Source organism: Cuculus canorus, chromosome 21, assembly GCF_017976375.1.
Source record: "Cuculus canorus isolate bCucCan1 chromosome 21, bCucCan1.pri, whole genome shotgun sequence".
Taxonomy (NCBI): domain Eukaryota; kingdom Metazoa; phylum Chordata; class Aves; order Cuculiformes; family Cuculidae; genus Cuculus; species Cuculus canorus.
The window spans coordinates 5,650,803-5,671,831 of record NC_071421.1 but is presented as its reverse complement, the minus strand read 5'-3'; the positions used below and the strand labels follow the sequence as shown (position 1 = coordinate 5,671,831).

The following is a 21,029-nucleotide window of genomic DNA, read 5'->3' as shown; positions in this document are numbered from 1 at the left end:
CAGCAGTTCCCCGTGCCTCAGCTTCTGAGATTGTTCTTCCTCTAAGGACAATGGTGATATGAATTTACTGCTTGTGGAACACGGCAGTCTGGCAGCCCCAGAGCACAACAATGCACATGGTGAACGGGGCAGGTATCTACCAACAGAGTGGAGGTGGCTGCCCCAGCCCTGGAAAGAGTCAAGGCCAGGTTGGATGGGGCTCTAAGCAACCTGATCAGGTTGAAGATGGCTCTGCTCAGCGCCAGGGGTTGGACTGAGATGACCTTCACGGTCCCTTCTAACTCAAACCATTCTATGATTCTATTCTATCTTACAGGCAATGGCAGAAGAGGCTTCTCCCGCTTTCCTCTCTAACCATGGGTCCAGCCTAGACAGATTTTTACACCTACCTGTTCACCACAATCTCTCAGCACTTTCCAACCACTCATTTCTATCAGCTTACACCCCACTGGAGAAGCATCTGCAGCGGAGTGTTTTGGTTTGGAATCTCAAATAATAGAAATACTGAATAATTATTTTCTCTAAGTACCAGAGAACAGCTCTTTGATGGCCCATTCAAATTCGATGCAAAAAAAAAACCCTATTAAAACAATCTCTGAGAACTGGAATGAGGCCACCAAAGACCCCTGGGACCTCTGGATTGTTATCCATAGATAGATCAGAGCTTTTGACAGTCTTAACATGGGATAGAAGAGAGACAGTTCAGCAGTGAAGCCCTCCTGGCTGATCTAGTTGTGCTCAGCCTTCCCTTTTTTAGCTTTTATTTATGCCTACCAACCTGGTCTGACCATGTCTAGGGCTGCATCCTCCTTGTAGCTGCAGCAACAGAAGACAGGAAAGCTATCTTATCTCTTCAGTCTAATCCCAGAGGTAAGGTATCATTAGCGGACCTTCCTTTAGCCAAGAGTAAGCACCTATATCGCCACTGCTGCTGCTTTGAACTTTGTGGTATGCTTCCAAGTACTGCAAAGAGGTAAGAAACCAGATGATCTTCAAGCTCTTACTACTGCATTTCATCTGCTATGACGTTTAACTCTCAGAGTCAGCTCCCTGATTGGTTTATATTTGGAATAGTATCTAGGAATTATTGTCTAATGTCCAGTCCTGTATATACTGTGGATGAAAATGGGCTTCCGGCTACCCAAAGCTTGTGATTTGCCTCCAAAAAGCTGGATTTCCAGTCCAAGAAAGCGTTTTTGTGAAGCCAACCAACCAGTGAAGGTTCAAGTAAACCGCATTTCCAAGAAACAGCGGATGAGGAGCAGAATCAAAAACAAAGGCACAACATCTCCTTCCAAATTCTACAGCAATATTCATAGATATTGCCTGCAGTATCAGAGAGGGAGATCTTCCAGTAGTAGAGTCTTAAAATATGGTTAAAAATCAATATCCAAATAGCTTTGATCAATCAATGCCTTAGAAACTCTCGGCAGGCATTCCCTGTTTCCACTCAAAGTCAACAGTGAGCAGGACCAGGGAAAGGTCCTTCCTGTGATGCATGGCTTTAGGGGTCAAGAAAGGACACTGCGATGTAACGGGTTCCTTTGGTGGTTGGAAGGCCTTCATGATAGTGGGTCAGGCGTCCTGGATGCATAAGGGTCCACCCCTTCCGCGGAGCTCGAATGGAGCAATTGTAGCGCAGGAAGCGGCAGCCTCCTCCCTGATGGAAACAGAATAAGAGACACATCAGCTTAGTAAAAGCACCTCAGAGAAAGGGTCTCTGCATTCTCCTGGCAGCCCTTCCAAAAATGCAACACGGTGCTTGGGGAATCTCCTATGTTCCGACACATTCAAAAGTCTCCTTCTACCTTAAGCCCAGTCATTACTTGCAATCCTTAGCCAGAAGCAGCCAGATACGGATATGGAAAGGATTTTCAGCTGCCTGGACTGCTCAAAAGGCTGCACCGCATTCTTGACACACTGGCAAATACTTACCTCATAGTCTATTCCAACTCGGTTCAAAGCAATGTTAATGGTAAAGGTGGAAGCATCATGATGGGGCACTAACGAGGGCTGCTCGTCAGGTTTGTAGCGAACTACAAAGGCCAACTCAAACTGCGTCTGCAGGAGAGAAGAACAAAGCGCACATCCGTCATCAGGCTATAGCAGTCCATGGCTACTGAGCTGCAGAGCAGGGTGGAGTATTGAAATTGCATCCCACAGCTAATAGAGAATGGCAGCAATAGGGCAGCAAAATGTTATTGGGAAATTGTGTATTTGCTGCTGCATATACTTATACTCCAGGGTCAGTTCCTCCATCCCAGGAAACAGAAGGCATATTGATAGAGGATTCCAGCAGTCTTTTCACAAAAGTTACAACTGGAGGAGGTACTGAGCAGACCATGAGTCTTGATGCTAAGCTACATACCTTGGTATAGTATCCTGGGTACAGTTTCTCTGTGATGGGTGCAATATAGTCCAGAAGAAACTTATACCATTCTCTTTCAAAGCCGATTTGGTTCATGTGTATGTCAATAGTTGGGACGTTCTCATAGCCTCCTTGTATTCTGCTGTCCTGAAACAGAAACATGAAAATACCCATAAGGATGGGAACCTTGGACTTAAGGAATGAAAAAACTCTTGTTTCTGGTAACTACAAATAAATGTTATTTATTTATCAGAATTTCCAGGATGGAAAACTTGTTTCAAGCAATAACTAATGATTATCGGAGGGCTGGAGCACCTCCCATACGAGAACAGGCTGAAAGAGTTGGGCTTCTTCAGCCTGGAGAAGAGAAGGCTCCAATGAGATCTCATAGCGACCTTCCAGTACCTGAAGGGGCTACAAGAAAGCTGTGGAGGGGCTGTTCACAAAGGCTTGTGGGGATAGGACAAGAGGCAATGAGCATAAACTGGAGAGGGGCAGATTTAGACTGGACATAAGGAAGAATTTCTTCATTATAAGAGTGGTGAGGGAGACGCTGGCCCAGGTCGCCAAGGGAGGTTGTGGCTGCCCCATCCCTGGAGGTGTTCAAGGCCAGGTTGGATAGGGCTTTAAGCACCCTAATCCGGTGGGAGGTGTTCCTGCCCATGGCAGGGGGACTGGAACTGGATGATCTTTAAGGTCCCTTCAAACCCAAACTATTTTATGATTAAAATCTAAGGTGAACAATATTAGCATGAGAAGGGCTGAACGCTGTAGCTTCAGGGGAGCCTGAAAAATTAATTCACATTTAAGAACAGGGGTAAAAAATCACAGAGAACAAAATTAGACTATTGCCTCCAGTTTCCTGGTTTAACTGTGGGATCTAATGCATTCCTACAGGAGGCACTGCTGCCATCAAATACGCATGGATACTGGTGTGACCCAGAAATCAAAAAGCTCCTACTTTTTCCTTACCGTGTTGTCACCTGTGGACCACTGGCCATAGTGTTCCATTTCTTCCACCAGATGATCACAGGCAGTGTCAGTGAATATGGGGAACCAGTAAACATCTGGGCAGGGCTGCAGAAAGCAGACAGGTGAGAATAGCAGAAACAATGACAGGGGCTTGAGGCAAGAGGAATAAGACTAAACTGACTAAAGGCTAAGTCAGTGTAAGTGGAAAGTAACTAAAATATTGAGGATAGAAATTTGTCTGCCAATTTATGTGCCCCACTTCCACTTAAGAGAGCTGGAGATGTACTTCTAGAGGAATGATTTGACTCTAGAAAGACTTGCAAAGTCAATTTTCCTCTGGCTTTGAAAGATTATGAGGTCATGCTGAATTGCTTATCCCTGAGAACAACAATAGCAATGATATTAGCATCGTCCTGATGCTGATCTCCCGTTCTGTTTGATAAGAGCAACGTTTTCTTACCATTTCTACTAGTTTCCCTTTCAGAGCTGCTGTGTAGTTTTCATGGATGTACTTTTCTCTCCAGTCCTGCAGTTAAAAGATAAGCAAACCAGTTATTTCTGGGGCACTTTGTTAAAGCGGTAATGAAGGGCCGGGCACTCGTGCAGCAGTACTTCACTGGCTTTGAAGATTCAGATGTTGTGAACCACAAGAAGACTGTCTTTACATACTGTGACTAAGCTCCTTATCCCACCTGGGAGACATCGCTATTACAAAGCCTGGACCTTCCTTATCGGTGAAGCTATTCCTCAAATCTTCACATGCCACACTGGCAGCCCTGCTGAGCATGCAGGTTATCTCACCTCAGGATTGCTGAATATTTGCCAGAGGTCGTTGTGGAGGTGAGTTGTCTGGTAATTCTCCAGGGACAGTATGTGTCCAAACTGATGCCGATTTGTCAGGTACATAAAGATTCCCTGCAGGACAGAAGCAAACAATGAATCTTTGTTTCCAGGCCTCATGTTTATGTGAGCCACTATGAAATATAAGCCTTGGACAGTCTGCAAGTGATGATGTCTCTACTCAAGCTTTTCATTTACTCATTTTTTATCCTGTGGGCCCTCGGTTTAATTTCTACACTGGATATGAAGAGGTTTGAAAGGTTACAGCCAGAGCCCATAAGTCTGTGTCTCCTGTGAGCCAGGGTTGGAACCAGAGCAGAGCAGCTACTGTGAGATTAGGTTCTTCCTTCTCACCCTGTCAACCCCATTTAAAACAGCCCAAGAACAAAAATGTTATCCACTTTTAGTAGTCCCTGGCTTTATGTGGCTGCATAGCAAGACAGAAATGTCGCGCTGTTCCAAGCCTGCGCAGTCCTGAATAATGCCAGTTCATCCTGTCTTGTGCCCCAGCAGAACTGCATGCCTTGAAACTACTTAATCTTGTCACCTTCACCCCGGCAGGCAGTTCTCCCCTGCCAGCCTCTCTCTCCTCGACTGACCTGATTTCTAACGTTGTGGCAGAAAGCCATGTCAGCATCCAGCTTGCCACTGTGGAAGAGATCTCCCTGGTCAAGCTCCGACCGCAGAGCCTTGGCTTTAACCATGTAAACGCTGCTGATGTAGGGAACGTTCCAAAGCCCACTGAAACACAAGGGTAGGAGAGCAAGACTTGAAATACCACAAAGACAGAAACCGCTGGAGTTGGTGGCATGGTCAGGCTTGCTTAAATGAGCCAACTTGGAACAAGAGGGAGAAACCATACCAATGGGAACTGTCATGCCAAGAAAAATCACTTATATTGGCCAGAGCTTTGAAGCTGCACAAATACTACTCCACTGTGAAAGCACTGAATTGCTGCTGTGTGTTTTTGCTAGGGACATAATTAATGGCTTGAATCTCTTCCCAGAGAGATCATTATTTATTTTTCCAGTTATTTAAAAAAAAGAACCAGCCAAAAGTGCATAAGCTGATTTCCAGCATTTGCCACACATATAATGGCCTAAAAATAAAAAAAAGAGGGCCCCTCAAGGATATGATGAAGGGACCAGCAACTATATTCTGTGAATCTTCCATTCAAGGATCACCTGGGTTCTTTTGAAGACTATCTGATAAAGATTAAACAGCACTTCACAGGACTTTAAGGATCACACTAACTACAGTCCACAGGTGGAAAACATGACATGAGTAAGATGAAGTGATTTCAGCAGTCAGGACTCTCAAACCCTTACTATGATCAGAAGAAAATCTGCTCAACATCTGTTATCAGCTCTGCTCAGGGAAAAACATAGAGCAGCTGACAAATGGGAGTACAGACTTCTTTTCCTTTTCTATAGACAAAGACAGTTTTGCTCTCTGGTTCTTCAACACCAGTTAGTTTGATGCTAATATGCTGCAGCCAGCTTTACATTTGAGGAACTCTATCAATAACAAGTTCTCTTTGCATACTCACACCCTCCGCCTTTGAACAATATCCACATAATCTTCTGAGCGGGCATAGTATCCATCAGGGCTCAGTGCTCCCCAGAAATTCGACCACAGCTTCTCATGACGGCTGACGAGTGGGGCAATCACCAGCCTGTGAACACAAAAGAAAAAGGAATTGCAGGACAGGATGTTACCACAGGAAGAGAAGGAAAAAAGTTCTACAACACACAGAACCACAAGCATTAGATTCTGCCTCACTTACAGAGTTACTCCTTCTATTAACTCTGTTGGAATAAAATTCTACATAAGAAAGGACAAATACGGTCACGATCTCCTATCTCACTGCATCCTGCAGCAGGTCTTTTAGAATCTGATTTGTTCTAGCAACTATAAAAAGACAAAATTAGGGATGACTTGCATCCATTGCCTAAAATCCAGGATTACAACTACAGTAACAAAAGACCACATAAGAGGTGTTTAACATTCCATCTCTGACACGGTTCTCCCGGTGCCTTACACAGCTCAGAGATACAAAGGCTCACTGTATTCTTCATGTGGAAGATGACCAGCAAAGATTGCTCAGACCAAAGAACTCACTTGTTCTGTTCGATCAGGATCCTTAGAGTTTCTTTGTTCTTCAGGACTATCTCAGCATCCAGGCTAAAGTAATAGTCACAGTCAGGATCCTTTCTGCACAAATCCCTACAACCAGAGAACAAGAAAAGTCACACAAAATCCTTGAACAGTAAAGGCAAGGGACAGAACACCACGAATTCTTTCACCTTCCAGTCTGAAGGTTGTCTACTAGTGCTCAGAAAAGTTGTTTAATGTAACAGCCCACAGGGCTAACATAGTACAAGCACATCAGATTCGGTATCCAAGAGCAGACACCGAGGCACAGCCAAAATCAACATTTTGCAAATCGTTTCCTCAGCTCAAACTGAAAAGGTTCCCATTTACGGTTGGCCTAAATCCAGACCCAAGCTCAAACTCACACCTCCTGATCACAAAAAAGAAACACACTCTGCCACTAGCTCATGGTTTTACTACTACGCTCCTCCTCTTCAGAGATATAGGTGCATGTTCTTTGTGATCTGACTGGCATACAGATTGCTTGATGAGGGCAGGAGGTACAGGGTTATCCTGACAGAGCAAAGGAACAGTGAGAACTTGGTCTCTGAAACTAGAGAAAGGGAGCTGGTACCAGGGCTGACTTTTTCCCACTATATAATGGGCATGAGGAGTTAGTTCCAGTTACTAAGAAAAATTGGACTGCCTTAGTTTGGACACAGGCTGACTCTGCTAGCCACGGCTCTTCACTTACATGCCCAAGTTACGGGCCTCAGCGTTCTCCACCTCTTCATCTGGTCCAATCACTTTGATGGCAAGATACTCTTTGCCATGCTCTTGAACAAAAGAGTCTACTTGCGTCGAGTGATGTTGCTCCTACGCCAAAGGAAAAATAGGGAAAAACAGATGAGATGGGCTCATCCCAGGCTGCTCAGCCGCCTGTTCTTGAAAATACCAAACCAGATGAGCAACAGTTCTTCCCACTTCCACATATTTAGAGCTGGATGGAGTGACTTTATAGGTGCAGATAAGTACTGGGATCACAGAGCCTGGAAGTCTAGACAAAGGTTACAAAGGTACCGTACAGGAGGAGGTGTGCATTTTCCCCACGTTTGCTAGGCCCATCACAGGCCAACTTTACTTACATGGTTGTGAATGAAGAGCTGGATTCTTTGCTTTGGGTAACGAAGGTTACGAAGTCGCAGGAAAAACTGAGAAAGGAATGGGGTGGGCTGCTCGATGAAAATACCAATCAGAATCATTGGCAATGCCTCATCCTACGTTCAGTGAGAAAAGGAGAGAAGCACTGGCTCAGCTACCACATGAGACATATAAGATCACATTGTCATTATAAAATAAGACTTGTCTTGAGAGCTTTGTATAGACATCAGCCTTGCCTTAAACCCTGTGAGGCTTCGCAGACCTTCATCACACACAGTGCAGCCAGTCTCATACGTCCATATTTGAGGAATGTAGTTTCCCAGGTAGTTCAGCTGCAGCTGCAAAAGGCAATTTGCCACGTTACACATTATGGAGCAGGGGACCCACCCCCAGTGTAAGATGACATCTCATCAGAACTTCTTTTACCTTCCTTTTGGACTGAAGAATCTAAAAAGCATGACAGCCTGACAGTCTAATTACACACTGATCTTTGAACCAGACCCACCTTGCTGCTCCGGTCCCAGACCACTTTTTGTTTCTCAAATGTATATGTACACAGAGTAAGTCAGTGTATAGAAAAACAATAACCTCATACACTTGAGCCTAAAGTGTCATTTTGCAACAAATACACACCAAATCCTTCCCTCAGGGCCCCCACTTACCTTAGTGGGTCCATTTCCATGAATCACCACGGGCAGAGTGTCATATAACAAGTTTCTTGCTCTCACTCTTGAGTTTTCAAACTTCAGGACTACCTCATCTGGAAGTGACATTGCCATCATGTTATCAGAGGAAGGCTTTTATTAATGATTAGTAGCACAATGCCTCATTTCTACTGAACAACTGTTGAAAGCTGACAGCATGGACACGGATAAGCATGCACACGAAGTAGTTTAAGGGCGGCAGACCGTATCCAGGAAGGAGAAAAAGCGTTCAGAATGATCCTGTAAGGTGACAGGAGGATGTCTGGAAAGATGGACAAAAAGTACACCTTGCTGGGCTGACAAATATGCCTTTTACTGGGAACTGGCAGAAGCCACACTGGCATTGACAAACTGTGCTGCGAGGAACAACTGCTGATGGCCAGGGAGGATTCAGGCCCTTCCCACCTACGCGTTCCACATGCCTGCTGCCTCTCTTTTTCATGCCAGACTAAAGCCCGCCCTCCTGGCAGAGGTCATCCAAGATGTCTCCTCAACACAATCACACAAAACCCTTTGGAAAACAGACTAGAGGAGATCCAGGCTCTGTAATTGTTGTACCTTGCACAGGAGACAAAAACTACACCGTCATTATCATTTTTACCTGACTGGAATAGAAACGGAACGGTGCAAGACTATAAACTGCAAACATTAGGCAGTAGAGTCAGGAGAGTAAGTGAATCGTTTTTGCCAGGAGTAGCAAAATCAATTAGTCAGCTGGTCAGGTCAGAAGCCTGGTGCGGTCAGTGAGTGCTCACGGGCAGCGTCTGGCTGCATCTCGCCTCCTGTGACATTCCAGACACAGTTCTGAAGCGGAAAGACAGGCAAGCCTCGAGCAGGGTTGTGTGTTGTTACTTGCACTGAGGTGCCTCCCGGTTTGAATCCCCAAGGCTAATGCAATCCGACATGCTTGGAGATCAAAGTGGCAAGGAGGTGTAAGATAGAAAACCCGACCTGCATTCCCCCAAATGAAGAGGGAATTGCAATGGGAACCTAGCTGGTCACGCTGGAATTGAAAAAAAATCCCAGAACTCTGGGAGAGGGTTTTTTACTGAAGCTTATTCTGCAGGGCAGGAATTGCTGAAATTTAATCCCTTCAGCCACGACTTTATTTCTAGTGTCAACATGCAGTTGCATTCCAAGGAAAAATGAGCTTCCATCTCACCTAATGCTCCATTTAGGTTTTGGAAGATCCGGCTTCTTTGGTCTAGACTGATGTTGATACTTTCCTTTAAAAGAATGAGATAAATAATCTTAATTAGAACACAAGTGGGCATCCACTCTTTACATGCGAGAGACTCTATGCTGTGTAAAGACATATTGCATTCCTATCACAGAATCACTAGGTTGGAAAAGACCTCCTGGATCATCAAGTCCAACCATTCCTATCAACCACTAAACCATGCCCCTGAGAATCTCATCCACCCGTCTTTTAAACCCCTCCAGGGATGGGGACTCCACCACCTCCCTGGGCAGCTGTTCCAGTGCCTGATGACCCTTTCTGTGAAAAAATTTTCTCTGATGTCCAGTCTGCACCTCCCCTGGTGGAGCTTGAGGCCACTCTCCCTTGTCCTGTCCCCTGTCACTTGGGAGAAGGGCACAACCTCCTCTCAGGTTGTTGTAGAGAGCGATAAGGTCTCTCCTCAGCCTCTTCTTCTCAAGCCTAAACAACCCCAGGTGCCTCTGGAAGTTCAATGTGGCCGTTCTGCTATGCCCCTCCTCACCTCACCTAGAACTGAGAATTCTATCATCTCACTTCCATACTCTCCAATACATATAATCTTCCATGCTCTCCAAGCTCTGAAGCCTAAAACACTCCCAGCTAATCCTCATTTTCACTTGAATCTGGGACTATCTGCCATTTTCTAAAACAATTTAAACACATTATATTAGGCAAACCCCTGCAAATAAAGATTTTAAGGCTGCTGTGGGAGTGCCAATAATAACGCATATCATATTAATGAAGTAGACTCGCAGAACAATCATATAAACCACCCATATAAAACACAGGAAGCCCAAGATCACAAAAACATCTGCTGTGAAGGCAGTTTCTTGCCATCTATCCACAGGGCAAGTGTTACCCCAAGTGTTGCCCCAGCTACCGGTGTCAAACGAGAACACAGTAGGGGTGCAAGGCCAGCTTGTGCAAGCTTTGTTTTTATCCCTTGCTGCACGTCACACTCTGACTGGATTTTTGTCAGACCGAAATCCAGCTCTGACTTAACACGAGTTCAGCGTCCCTCCAGGCATCTATTAAGATTGATTACTGGAAAGGACAGCAGGGTGCCAACATCCGCTGTCTGAATGTCAGTGGAATTACTCAGCCTTTGTGTGGCTCGGGGCCAGAACTGTAGATGAGAACATTAACAGATCTGCTCACGTTAAAATTCACAGGCCATATTCAGATTTGGGGAAGGAAAGAAGTGCAGCTGTTCTGATTTTTTTTACCAGCCCTGCTAAAAAAGTGCAACTCCTTCTCTAATCAGTCTGAAAGCAGTTTCCTATTGCTAATGCTTCCTCTTGACTTTACTGTTACAGTTTGACTTCTTCGTTCCCATGCATTTGTTGCGTCCCTCAGGGACAGACTGCACTGTGTAATGCAGAACTGGGCAGGGACAACAGAAGTTTAATCACCCTGTGGGCTGGATGATTTAGCCAGTGCATCACACAGTGCTGGAATGGCAACGATGCTTCCAGGGTCCATTCCAGGTTTCCATATGCTATTACGTGGCTTGCTATATAGGCTGACACAGATTTTGTTGTCGAGGATATAGAGGCATTTGCTGAAGGCAGTGAAAGCCTCTTTGTTCCAGCAGAGCTACCTGCTGTGGTGCCTACAGTCCCTCTCCTGTGGCACAACTGTCACCTTTGTCCCTCTCATCACCTCAAATCTGCTCAGGCCTCATCTGTCCCTACCATGTGCCAGGTTGAATATCTCTAAGTCAGCATAGGACTCTGCAGGGAAGATACACATCTAAAGTGTGGGTCTTACAGCCCCCGGGAAGAGGCTGGTTAGTTCTGTCACATTCAATAGCTTTAAATATCAGCACATACAGACAATGGCATGAGTTTCCAGTAAGACTTGTTTTAAGACATCTATTTTCCTATTCCCATTTTGAGAGCTTAAGGAAAAAAATTGCTAATAACAGAATAAGAATGTAGTGGCTAGAATGCAAATTTTCAGAAGGGCAACGGGTAACTAGAAATACTACTGGCCTTCTCCATGTAAGGATGCCAGAACAGTAACTAGGGGCCAATATGTACGTGATTAACTTTTTACTGTCAACAGGGGATACTGCACAGAGGATTAACAGCAAGGCTTCTGCAGCAACTCATCCTCATCCTAAAATCTAATACACTTACTCTTTTCTCTGGATCCAGGAAGATTTTTGTATAGAAGAGCTGGTCACTGTCATCATCCTTCCCTTTCCACTCCTCCACAAGCTTCTTCAGGTTTGGAGCATAACCTATGAAGCCTGTAGGAGTAAGTATGATGAGGTGTTGCAATCCACACAAACAAAAAGGGAAAATTCTCCTGTACCTACATATTCTCACTTCTTCCACACAAAGCCTCACTCTACCCTGTGCTGCTAGCGAGATTCAGCAGCGTGTAATATTCAGCACTAGAAAAGCTCAGATACCCACACCTTCAATGACAGGTGTCACTGAAAAAGGAGAGAGCAGGTTCCTATCCTCTCCTCGCAATTAATGGCTACATCCCCTCCTGCAGGTCAAAGACAGGAGCATTGCCAGTCTTTCCATTATGGCCAGTCACGCACAGAGGTTCAGTTGGGACTATCTTCTGTAAAGACACTTCCCACACTTTGTCCCTTGCTACTTCTCCCAGAGGTCTTATAATAGGAGGAAAAAGCTGAGTGAGGTTCTGAGTGGAAAGCAGGTTCTGTGCCTTACCTCCAGAACCCAGGAAGCGCTTTCCATCTCGCACCTGAGGGTACTTGGCTTCCAGCTTCCTGTCAGGATAGATGTAGTTCTCTGCTGAGAAGACCACCTTGCTCTTGGCTTGTCTGAACTTCTTCAGCAGTTCTGTGGGGCCCGAAGCAAAGAGGACATCATAGCTAGAGTAACAGACAAGAAAGGGACAGAAAGGAATAGAGTCAGAAAAACACGTCAGCGTGAAGAGTTTCTAGAGCAACTAATCTTTAGGAATCTGTTTCTTTAAGTTCTGCCTCACAGTATTACATTTTTTTGTCATATTTACAGCTAATTAAAGTGCAATCTTATTCAGAGAGTGGAAGATGTTACTTTCCACTGCAGAAGATTCCACATTGGCTTGGGGTAACTTACACCTATTCTTATTTTTTACAAAGTTTTCACTGATCAGAAAAACAAATCTTCCGAGCTGTAAAACATGCTGATCTCTTCTTTTTCCCTCACTTGGAACTGGGAAGCCCTGGTGCCCTCACCGTTTGTAACATTTTTTTACTTACTGGAAGAATTACCCTGCCATTCCTTTCTAGATTAAACAAACCCATAGGTCACGCTTTTTTACATCTTTTGCAACCCTGCCACTCTCCACTGAGCTCCCTGCAAAGCTTCAGGAGGAACCTATCCAGGACACCAATCACTGGATGCTGCACTCCAGCTGCAACCTCTTCAGTACTGGGTAGAACTGATAATTCCCAGGTGACACTTCCTGTATGAGACTTGCACTTTCTGCAAGAGGATTTGCATACTTCAAAGTCATTTTGGCGAGTGAAAAAGTGTTCATTCCAGGGAAGAATCATTCCCAACTACTCTAGACACATGTAGACACTCAGAGACACAAAAGGTGATGTCCTTGCCGTGGGAGCTAGGGACCGACATAGAGATCCCAGCCCTGCCTCTTGCTGGGCATATGAAAAGACACTAAGACTCCAAAACGCCCTCTTCGGATTTCTCTGGCAGGCTAATTCTTGGCTCTCAGGATTGTGTTGCAGCCTGCCTCACCTTAAAGAACAAATAATTCTGGTAAGAAAGGCCTGCCTTGATCCACAGAAATTGCCTGCTTGTTCTCTACAGAGAGAGAGGCAGCCAAATTCCACCCTGGCAGAAACAGGTAGAACACTATCAATTTCATGCAAGAGTTGGAATCAGATTATTCTGCTCAGACCTTTCCAGCTGCCACGGATGCAGCTCTGAGCAACTCTCAGGCAGCAGCAGAGAATTCAGCAGGGAAATATATGGAAGAGGTCTGGACGCACCTTCCAAAAAGAAATCTACTTCACAGTTAACTTCTTCTTAGTAAGAACCTGTCCAAGCAGCCAAGAGTGATTCAGCTCACGGCAAATACTTTCCAACCCATTACCTGTCTATGAAAAGGATGATCAAGTCTTCCTTATCCGCATGCTGCTTCAAAGCCGATTTCAAGAGACGGACCTTCTGCCCACCTCCTGCTGGCTTCTTGTCATCTCCACCCTGCCATTCCTCATCCAGCCCCAGCACCTAAAGAACGGCAGGCACAGGGTCCACTGAAAAGGTCACTTTGCAAGCAAGACACATAGGAAAGGCCCAGAACAACCTTCCCATCCTGATAACTCCTGGTGCAAATCATAACAAAAAAACCCAGCATCAGGACAGATGGATTACATACAGGCCAGCCTTTGAACCATTCTCTGGGATGGATAGAGTAACATGTACCGCAGTAACCCTCAGCAGCAGGGACAGGAGCATTGCCCCAGCCACAGGACATTTTAGGCAGCTGAGCAGGTGTGTCCTCTTATGAGTTTTTATTTAATCACTTTGTATCCAAGTCTTATCCATTCCACATTTCCAAATTCCCTTTGACCAACCACCACTGAGGTTGCCAGACGTCACCTGGACTTTGTAGTTAAAGAATTCAGCTGATCTTCTAAAGCGTTGGAATCCCTCAGTCTCCTTGGTGGCAACAGTAAGAACCAGCAGGTTTTCTGCGTACAGGAGAAAGAACAAGAGATACGTTCAACTTGCACTGTTTTCACAACCAGCTGTTCCACGCTTAAGGAGCTTTATCACCATACACTGAGCTAAGGGAGGGATCGATAAGTCTTAAATGGAAGTGACAGATTTGACAAAGGGAAGTCAAAATCCAACCATGAGAAGCAAAGTGACTTTCTCAGTACATTCTTTAAGTTGCTCACGTAACTAGCAACAGAACTCAGGAGTTCCAGTTTTGGCAGTCACTGCATAGTCTGTTCTACACGACACTGACAGATGTACAGGTTGATTTTAAATCGGGCAAGGGAGGTAATCCAGCTGCAGAGGTAGTATACCCCACCAAACAAAAACAGGCTTGCTTACACCTCACCCACTGCACAATGTTAAGCACTATAAGGCGTTCTCATTGCCCACAAAGCTTTGACCTCAGGAAGAAAACTGCCTTCAAATCCTACTTATTTGCTGCCTGGATTTTCTTGGCACCAACTCATCAAAGATTTGTAGAGAACAAAAAAACCTGTGGACATAGCCAATGTTTAACTGGAGGAGGACACAGGGGACAGAACACAGCATAGGTGCTCTCAAATGTCAGTGATTCAAGAACCCAAAGCTAATTTCAACCAAACAAGACTGTTCCTTTGCATCTGTATTTACACAGCAGACATTAGAACTTGGTCCTGGTTATAAAATGAGAGGTTATATACAGATACAATTTCATTGTCCCTGTAACGAGCTAGAAAAAGAAAATACAACGTAGAGTGGTTTTTTGCCTTGCTATTGCAAGCTACAATTCTCTTCTCTTACCTGGAGTATGAAGCAAATTAAACTTGAAGATAAAAAAACCAGAACAGCAACAAAATGCCCATTTGGAAGTTATTCATTCAGTGCAGTTGGCTTCCTGTTCCCCACAGAGTGGCTTTGTTGTCACTCAGCATTAACTGAGTGTAGGGAGGACCAAAATTAGGCTGAATATTACTGTTCTCTCTCCATGGCTGCTCCAATTTTCTCCTGCATTCCTGAGGTGTTTTCTGGAGTTTTTCATACATACCCCATTTGAATTCAATTCTGCCATAACTTTCATTTATATTTTCCTCCCAAACTAGATTTTCATTTCCAGTCCCTTAAAAATGACAAAGCCAACTCATGAAGTTCTCTTTCCGAAATTTCTCTATAGAACTACTACAATATGATTTTTCTGGGGGAAGCTCAGGTTTCTGCATTGTAACATCAAATGCTACGCTTCATCTTCACCCTTTGGCTCACGTAGGAATTTGTGTAGGCTCTGGCAAAAGTACCTAAATCCGAATCCTGGCCATCTGATTTTAACATCAGAAAATACCAGGAAAACCTGAAAGCACATTTTCTTGGCTTGAGTAGCCTTCTTTTGGAAGAATGATTTTTTTTTCAATGAATGTACCAGATGCATCTTCCTAGTGTACCTAGACTGATACTCCGATCTTAGAGAGGAAGATCCAGGAGCTGGAGTCTCAGATAGACCTGCCAAAGGCAGCAAAAGTGAAAAAATAAGCTTAAGACTCTAAGTTAGGAAGAAAGAGGTTGTTCCCGAGGAAACTCTTGAAGTCAGAATAACAAGAGAGAATAACAATAACCTGCATCACAATAACAAGAGAGCAAAGACTAAGAACACTCAATAGATGAGCTCTAATTTAATTGTTAGACATTCACACAGACAGATAAAGGGACTGACAATTAAAAGAAAACAAAACCTGCATTTGTGCAGTTTTTAAAGGCAGGTTTTTAAATGTATGAAGTGCATTCCTAATCCAGCTCCTCCAGCAGGCTCCAGTTCCCTGTTTCCTGAACAATCAGAGGATGCAAACAAATGAATAGAATATATATATATCTCCTCAGGGAATATGTTAAAGCCGTTCAGGTTTCCAGCCATATGATGGCACGCAGAAAACTGTGACAGCTTTATTAGATAGCTCTGAGCTCACGGTTTCTGAGAAGTTGATGATCATGCTACCAGTGACGAGGGGGGCAAACGTAGGCTTGCCAGAGAGGAATGTAAAGAAACATCAAATTCCAGTACCTGAAAGGAAAGGAGAAAGCATATGATAATGAGAAAAGAAGGAAAGAAAGAAAGAAAGGAGCTTGACTGTTATGCAATTATTTCAGCCAGAATTCTCAGGCATCTCACATGAAATAAAACACTAATTCATTTTCATGCTGCTACTCAAGAGAGCAACAATCTGTTTATGATATGACTGCCAGAAGTTTGCTAGACAAGAGAAGAGACGAGAGCTGAAGGCTCACAGAGAGGAACAGGAAGCAGAGTCATATTCCAAAGACAGAAAAGGTTTCACTGTGTAGCGTGAACTCACTGGAGCACGGAAAAGCCAACAGACAGAACTGTCCTCCCCAGCAGAACTCCAAGCTACAGAGTCCCTTCTCATGGCTGGTCTGTGGGGGTAGGACTCAAAGACATTAAGCTCAGTTTCTGGTCAGAGAAATCGCTGCAGTAGCGAGAGTTTTCCATCCCAAGAGACATTCCTCAGTCCAGAAGCCTGTGCCGAGCTGCGCTGCCTCCACTCCTTCTCCTTTAACCCTTTTTTCTCTTTCTTAAAGAAATTGTAGCTTATAGGTATTTCCAAAGACAGAGGAGCAAATCCTTTTTGTCTCAGCATCACATGCAGGCATTTTGAAACCTCCAAAGGCGGCCTTATACTTCCCTATTTTCCATGTTACAGTTACTTTTCATACATAGAAGTGGTAGCCTTTTCGGTTAAGCTGGGCCTCCAGGGTCCAAAGACTCCTTGGGCCACGCTGACAATTTGAAATCATGGAAATACATTGAATAATGGAGCAGCTGCAAAATATGAACACAGTGTGGTTAACTAAACAAGCACAGGACTGGGAACCAGGGGAGCTGGACTGTACTGCCAGCTCTCCTATGCAACATCGTGGAGCCACCCTTGCTATCCTTCTTTTTCCCCATCGGTAGACTGATAATAGAGGACGTTTTCCACTTTTGTGACGTTTTTTGAGCCCCACAGATGAAAATGACTTTGTAGGAACAAAGCACCGGAACAGGTAATCTGATCAACATCACAGTGAAATGACGGGATAGGTTTCAGAGTTTTTACAAAGAGTAAAAATCAATGACAGGCTCAGTAACAAAAAAAAATAAATTAGTTATTTACTTCTGTCTGAGTCTACAGGGAAAACACAGCTGCATCGTAGGACAAGGAAATAATTTATCCCTAGGCTATGCTTTGGGAAATCCTACTGTGCCGCTTCCTGTTAAGATGGTGTCCAAGAAAATACCATTAATAGAGATCAAATAGAAAAAGTCAGTGAGCAACTTAATAGCGGATAATATAATGTCTGTATTAAGTTTACATTTATAAAAGTTTATTTTTAAAGATTCAAATAGCTACAAAAAACTACGCTGAGAGCTTCTGCAGAGATCAAAAAGAATGTATAACAGAGCAGATAGATATCTCTATCCTCATACTACTCTGAGGAAGCTGAAGCACAGAAAAAGTATGGCATTTTGGGTTTGAGCCATGCCAGAAGTGCAGTTAATTCCAAATCCCTTTTCCTAACCAGCACAGCCCGTTCTCTCTCCCCAGCCCCAAACTTTATATCTCTACCGCATCCTAAAACCTTACTAAAAACATGGAAGATTTAGGCTGTGGGAGAAAGACAGGATAGCACAGAGATTCATCTCTTTCTTACATTTGTCTAATAGTTACCCTGAATCCTGAAATGATTTTGCTTTAGTTATGCCACTGTAGCTAAAGAATTCCCCTTCCAACACTCCCATGGACACACATTAACTGTATAATTAAGTAATATAGCAAAGGTAATTAGAGAATAACATATTGTGAAGGCAAATATTCGAGGTAACCAGATGAAATCTTGTAATTGCCACTTCTCTAATTGAGACAGAGATAATTATCCAAACTTCTTGGCAGAGTGACAGTGTGTGAACCTCTCTGTCAGCCTGGCTGACATTCTGTAGCTGCTCTAATCCTCTGCTGCCCCACCAACTACTCCTCAGAGCCTCCACCCGCTCCTGATGTGAGGACAGACTGATGTGATTCCAGCAGCACACATCTGGGATCAATTCAGCTCTCTGTCACTGAACTCCGCAGCTGTGCAAGTTTAAAAGGGCTGACCCAGGTGGGATGGAGCTTGAGGGATGGCGAATGCCAAGGGGCAAGAAGGGATGGGATGGGGTGAGAAGGGGTGGAGAATGGGAGGGGATGGGATGGGGAAGGGGCGAGAAGGGATGGGATGGGGCGAGATGGGATGGGATGGGATGAGATGGGGCGAGAAGGGGTGGTGAATGGGAAGGGATAGGATGGGGAAGGGGCGAGAAGGGATGGGATGGGGCGAGATGGGATGGGATGAGATGGGGCGAGAAGGGGTGGTGAATGGGAAGGGATGGGATGGGACGGGGAAGGGGTGGGAAGGGATGGGATGGGGCAAGAAGGGATGAGGACGGGGCGAGAAGGGGTGGTGAATGGGAAGGGATGAGAAGGGATGGGATGGGATGGGAAAGAGGCGAGAAGGGGTGGGATGGGGCGAGAAGAGGTGGGATGGAATGGGACAGAATAGGATAGGGTGAGAAGGGATGGGATGGGGCGAGAAGGGGTGGGGATGGGGCGAGAAGGGGTGGGGATGGGGCAAGAAGGGGTGGGATGGGATGGGATGGGATGGGGTGAGAAGTGGTGGGGATGGGGCGGGAAGGGATGGGGAAGGGGCAAGAAGGGGTGGGATGGGGCGAGAAGAGGTGCTGAATGGGAAGGGAAGGGATGGGATGGGGAAGGGACGGGGAAGGGGAGGGGGTCCAGGCTCATGTCGCACTCCTGGGAGCTGTGTGTGGTGCCCGAGGAGCCCAGCGCATTCCCTGTTCCCAGCCCGGCCAGGAGCTGCCCTTACCTTCGGGCTGGGAGGCAGCGCCCAGCAGCGCCAGCAGCGCCCAGGGCAGCAGCCCCGCCGCACGCACCATGGAGGCGGCTTCCCCGCCGGCTCCGCACAGCTCCGCAGCGCCCCGAGCCTCTGCCACGCACCAGCCCCGCCCGGCGGGGACGGGCGGAGGAAGAGGGAGGCGGCGACTCCTCCTCCTCCCGAGCAGCTCCGGCCCCGCAGGCGGAGAGAGGGGCTGGGAGGGCAGGGGGGGTGCGGGCGCTGCTGGGGCAGCGTGCAAAAGTAACATGGGAACGGGTTGTGCACATCCCGGGGAGCCCTTCCTGAACTTTGTCATCCCCTGGCATAATGATGGGGTGGCAGCAGGAGCAGGGAAGGGATCTTCCACCGTGCTCGCTGCTGGTGGGGTCGCACCTCGAATCCTGGGGTCAGTTTGGGGCCCCTCAGTCCAAGAAAGACATCCCAGGGGATGCTGAGGGACCTGTGGCTGGTTAGCCTGGAGAAAAGGAGGCTGAGGGGAGACCTCTCTGCTCTCTACAGCTCCTGAAAGGGAGTTGAGAGGTGGGTGCTGGGCTCTTCTCCCAAGTGACAAGGGATAGGACAAGAGGGGGCGGCTTCAAGTTCCACCGGGAGAGGTTTAGATGGGATATTAGAAAAAACTTCTTTACCGAAAGAGTGGGAAAGCACTGGCAGAGGCTGCCCAGGGCAGTGGGGGAGTCACCGCCCCTAGAGAGGTTCAAAAACAGAGCGGCTGTGACACTTCGAGACAGGCTTCAGTCAGCACGGTGGGGCTGGGCTGACAGTTGGACTGGGTGAGCTTAGATGTCTCTTCCAAACTAAATGATTCTATGATCTGTTTCCTCAGGGAACAAACTGTGCTGCAGTGTCTTCTGCACCGTTTCTCTCTGCCCATACATGTCTTTAGCTCCTACATTTATCTTTGCCCTTGGGCTGGGTTTTCTTGCTCCAGCCCTGATGACTTATCCATGAATCTTTTCCTCATTTAGTCTGCCCAACTTTGAGAAGAGGTGAAATAAACCTCTCATACAATTACATTTAAAAAAAAATTGGGTTTAAGGGTCATTTTTACACTGCAGTGAACACAAGACTTAGATGCAAGGAAACCCTTTTGAGCCTGCAGAACACCAGATGAGGAGCCACCGCTGACATATATGAAGCCTTCAGCAACGCATTATTTCTACTGAAGCAAACACCTAGAAGTGACAGTGCCATTTCCTTAGGCACTGCCTATAATTAAACCCAACTTTGCCTGTATTTCAGAAACTGATATTCAGAGATTACTTATTTTCTCTGTGTGTGACCAATGTTTACTTGTCTGCAAAGAACTCACCGAATGACCTATGGTTGCATCATGTATACAGAGGCTGTATAAATGTTATCACAGCATCACAGATTTGTTTAGGATGGAAAAGACTTTTAAGATCATCAAGTCCAACCATAAACCTAACACTGCCAAGTTCACCACTAAACCAAGTCCCTAAGCACCGTATCTCCATGTCTTTTAAAACCCTATACTCTTCTGTAAGACATGAATTAGTTGGGAAGCACCGTTGTGTATAAATACTGAGAGAGGCACTGCATCCTCAGCCACCCCAAGCTTGCTCCGTGGAGCACACGTTGCATCAGGAAAGTGTCAGGGAGAAAGTAGCAGTTCTGAGCAGTTTAGTAGAGGTGTAAGACATGGAAGATGCATGCTGAGCGATCCTTGGGGCATGTGCAGAGATAAAAAAGAAACGTGATCCCTCAACATGGTATGTGTCGCTTAACTGGACTGGGGCTGTGAAACACAGCTGGAAACATAAAGGGTATCATGACAGCATTGGGATAATGCAGAAGTCTTCCCCATTCGGACTTCAGTTTTAATGAAAAAATTGGCTGTGTAAAGTTCTGAGGCCCAGGTCTGCTGTTTTCTGTCAGTAAAGCACCTCTTTACGTGAACAGAAATCACAGATATTACAGGATTCAGATTTTCAAAATAAAAACAAGTAGGCATGATCTTAGAGGAGAAAAAATTAAGCACAAGTTAAAAGGGTCACCCTGTAGCTAACTAGTATTCTCCA

The 21,029-nt window shown here is 45.5% G+C and overlaps 1 protein-coding gene across 1 annotated transcript; it reads right to left on the bottom strand.

The window, feature by feature from the left end:
* Positions 1–743: 743 nt before the first annotated feature.
* PLOD1 (procollagen-lysine,2-oxoglutarate 5-dioxygenase 1) lies at positions 744–19,120 on the bottom strand. Its single transcript, XM_054085825.1, has 19 exons — positions 18,961–19,120; positions 13,951–14,042; positions 13,442–13,578; positions 12,049–12,212; positions 11,500–11,612; positions 9,302–9,365; positions 8,098–8,195; positions 7,672–7,773; positions 7,420–7,551; positions 7,029–7,150; positions 6,302–6,406; positions 5,730–5,855; positions 4,780–4,921; positions 4,142–4,255; positions 3,801–3,866; positions 3,341–3,445; positions 2,369–2,515; positions 1,936–2,061; positions 744–1,660 (listed from the first exon to the last, which is right to left on the bottom strand). The coding sequence occupies exons 1-19, from the start codon at positions 19,028–19,030 to the stop codon at positions 1,505–1,507; spliced, it is 2,181 nt and encodes a 726-aa protein (XP_053941800.1). The 5' UTR covers positions 19,031–19,120; the 3' UTR covers positions 744–1,504.
* Between the last annotated feature and the right edge of the window lie 1,909 nt (positions 19,121–21,029).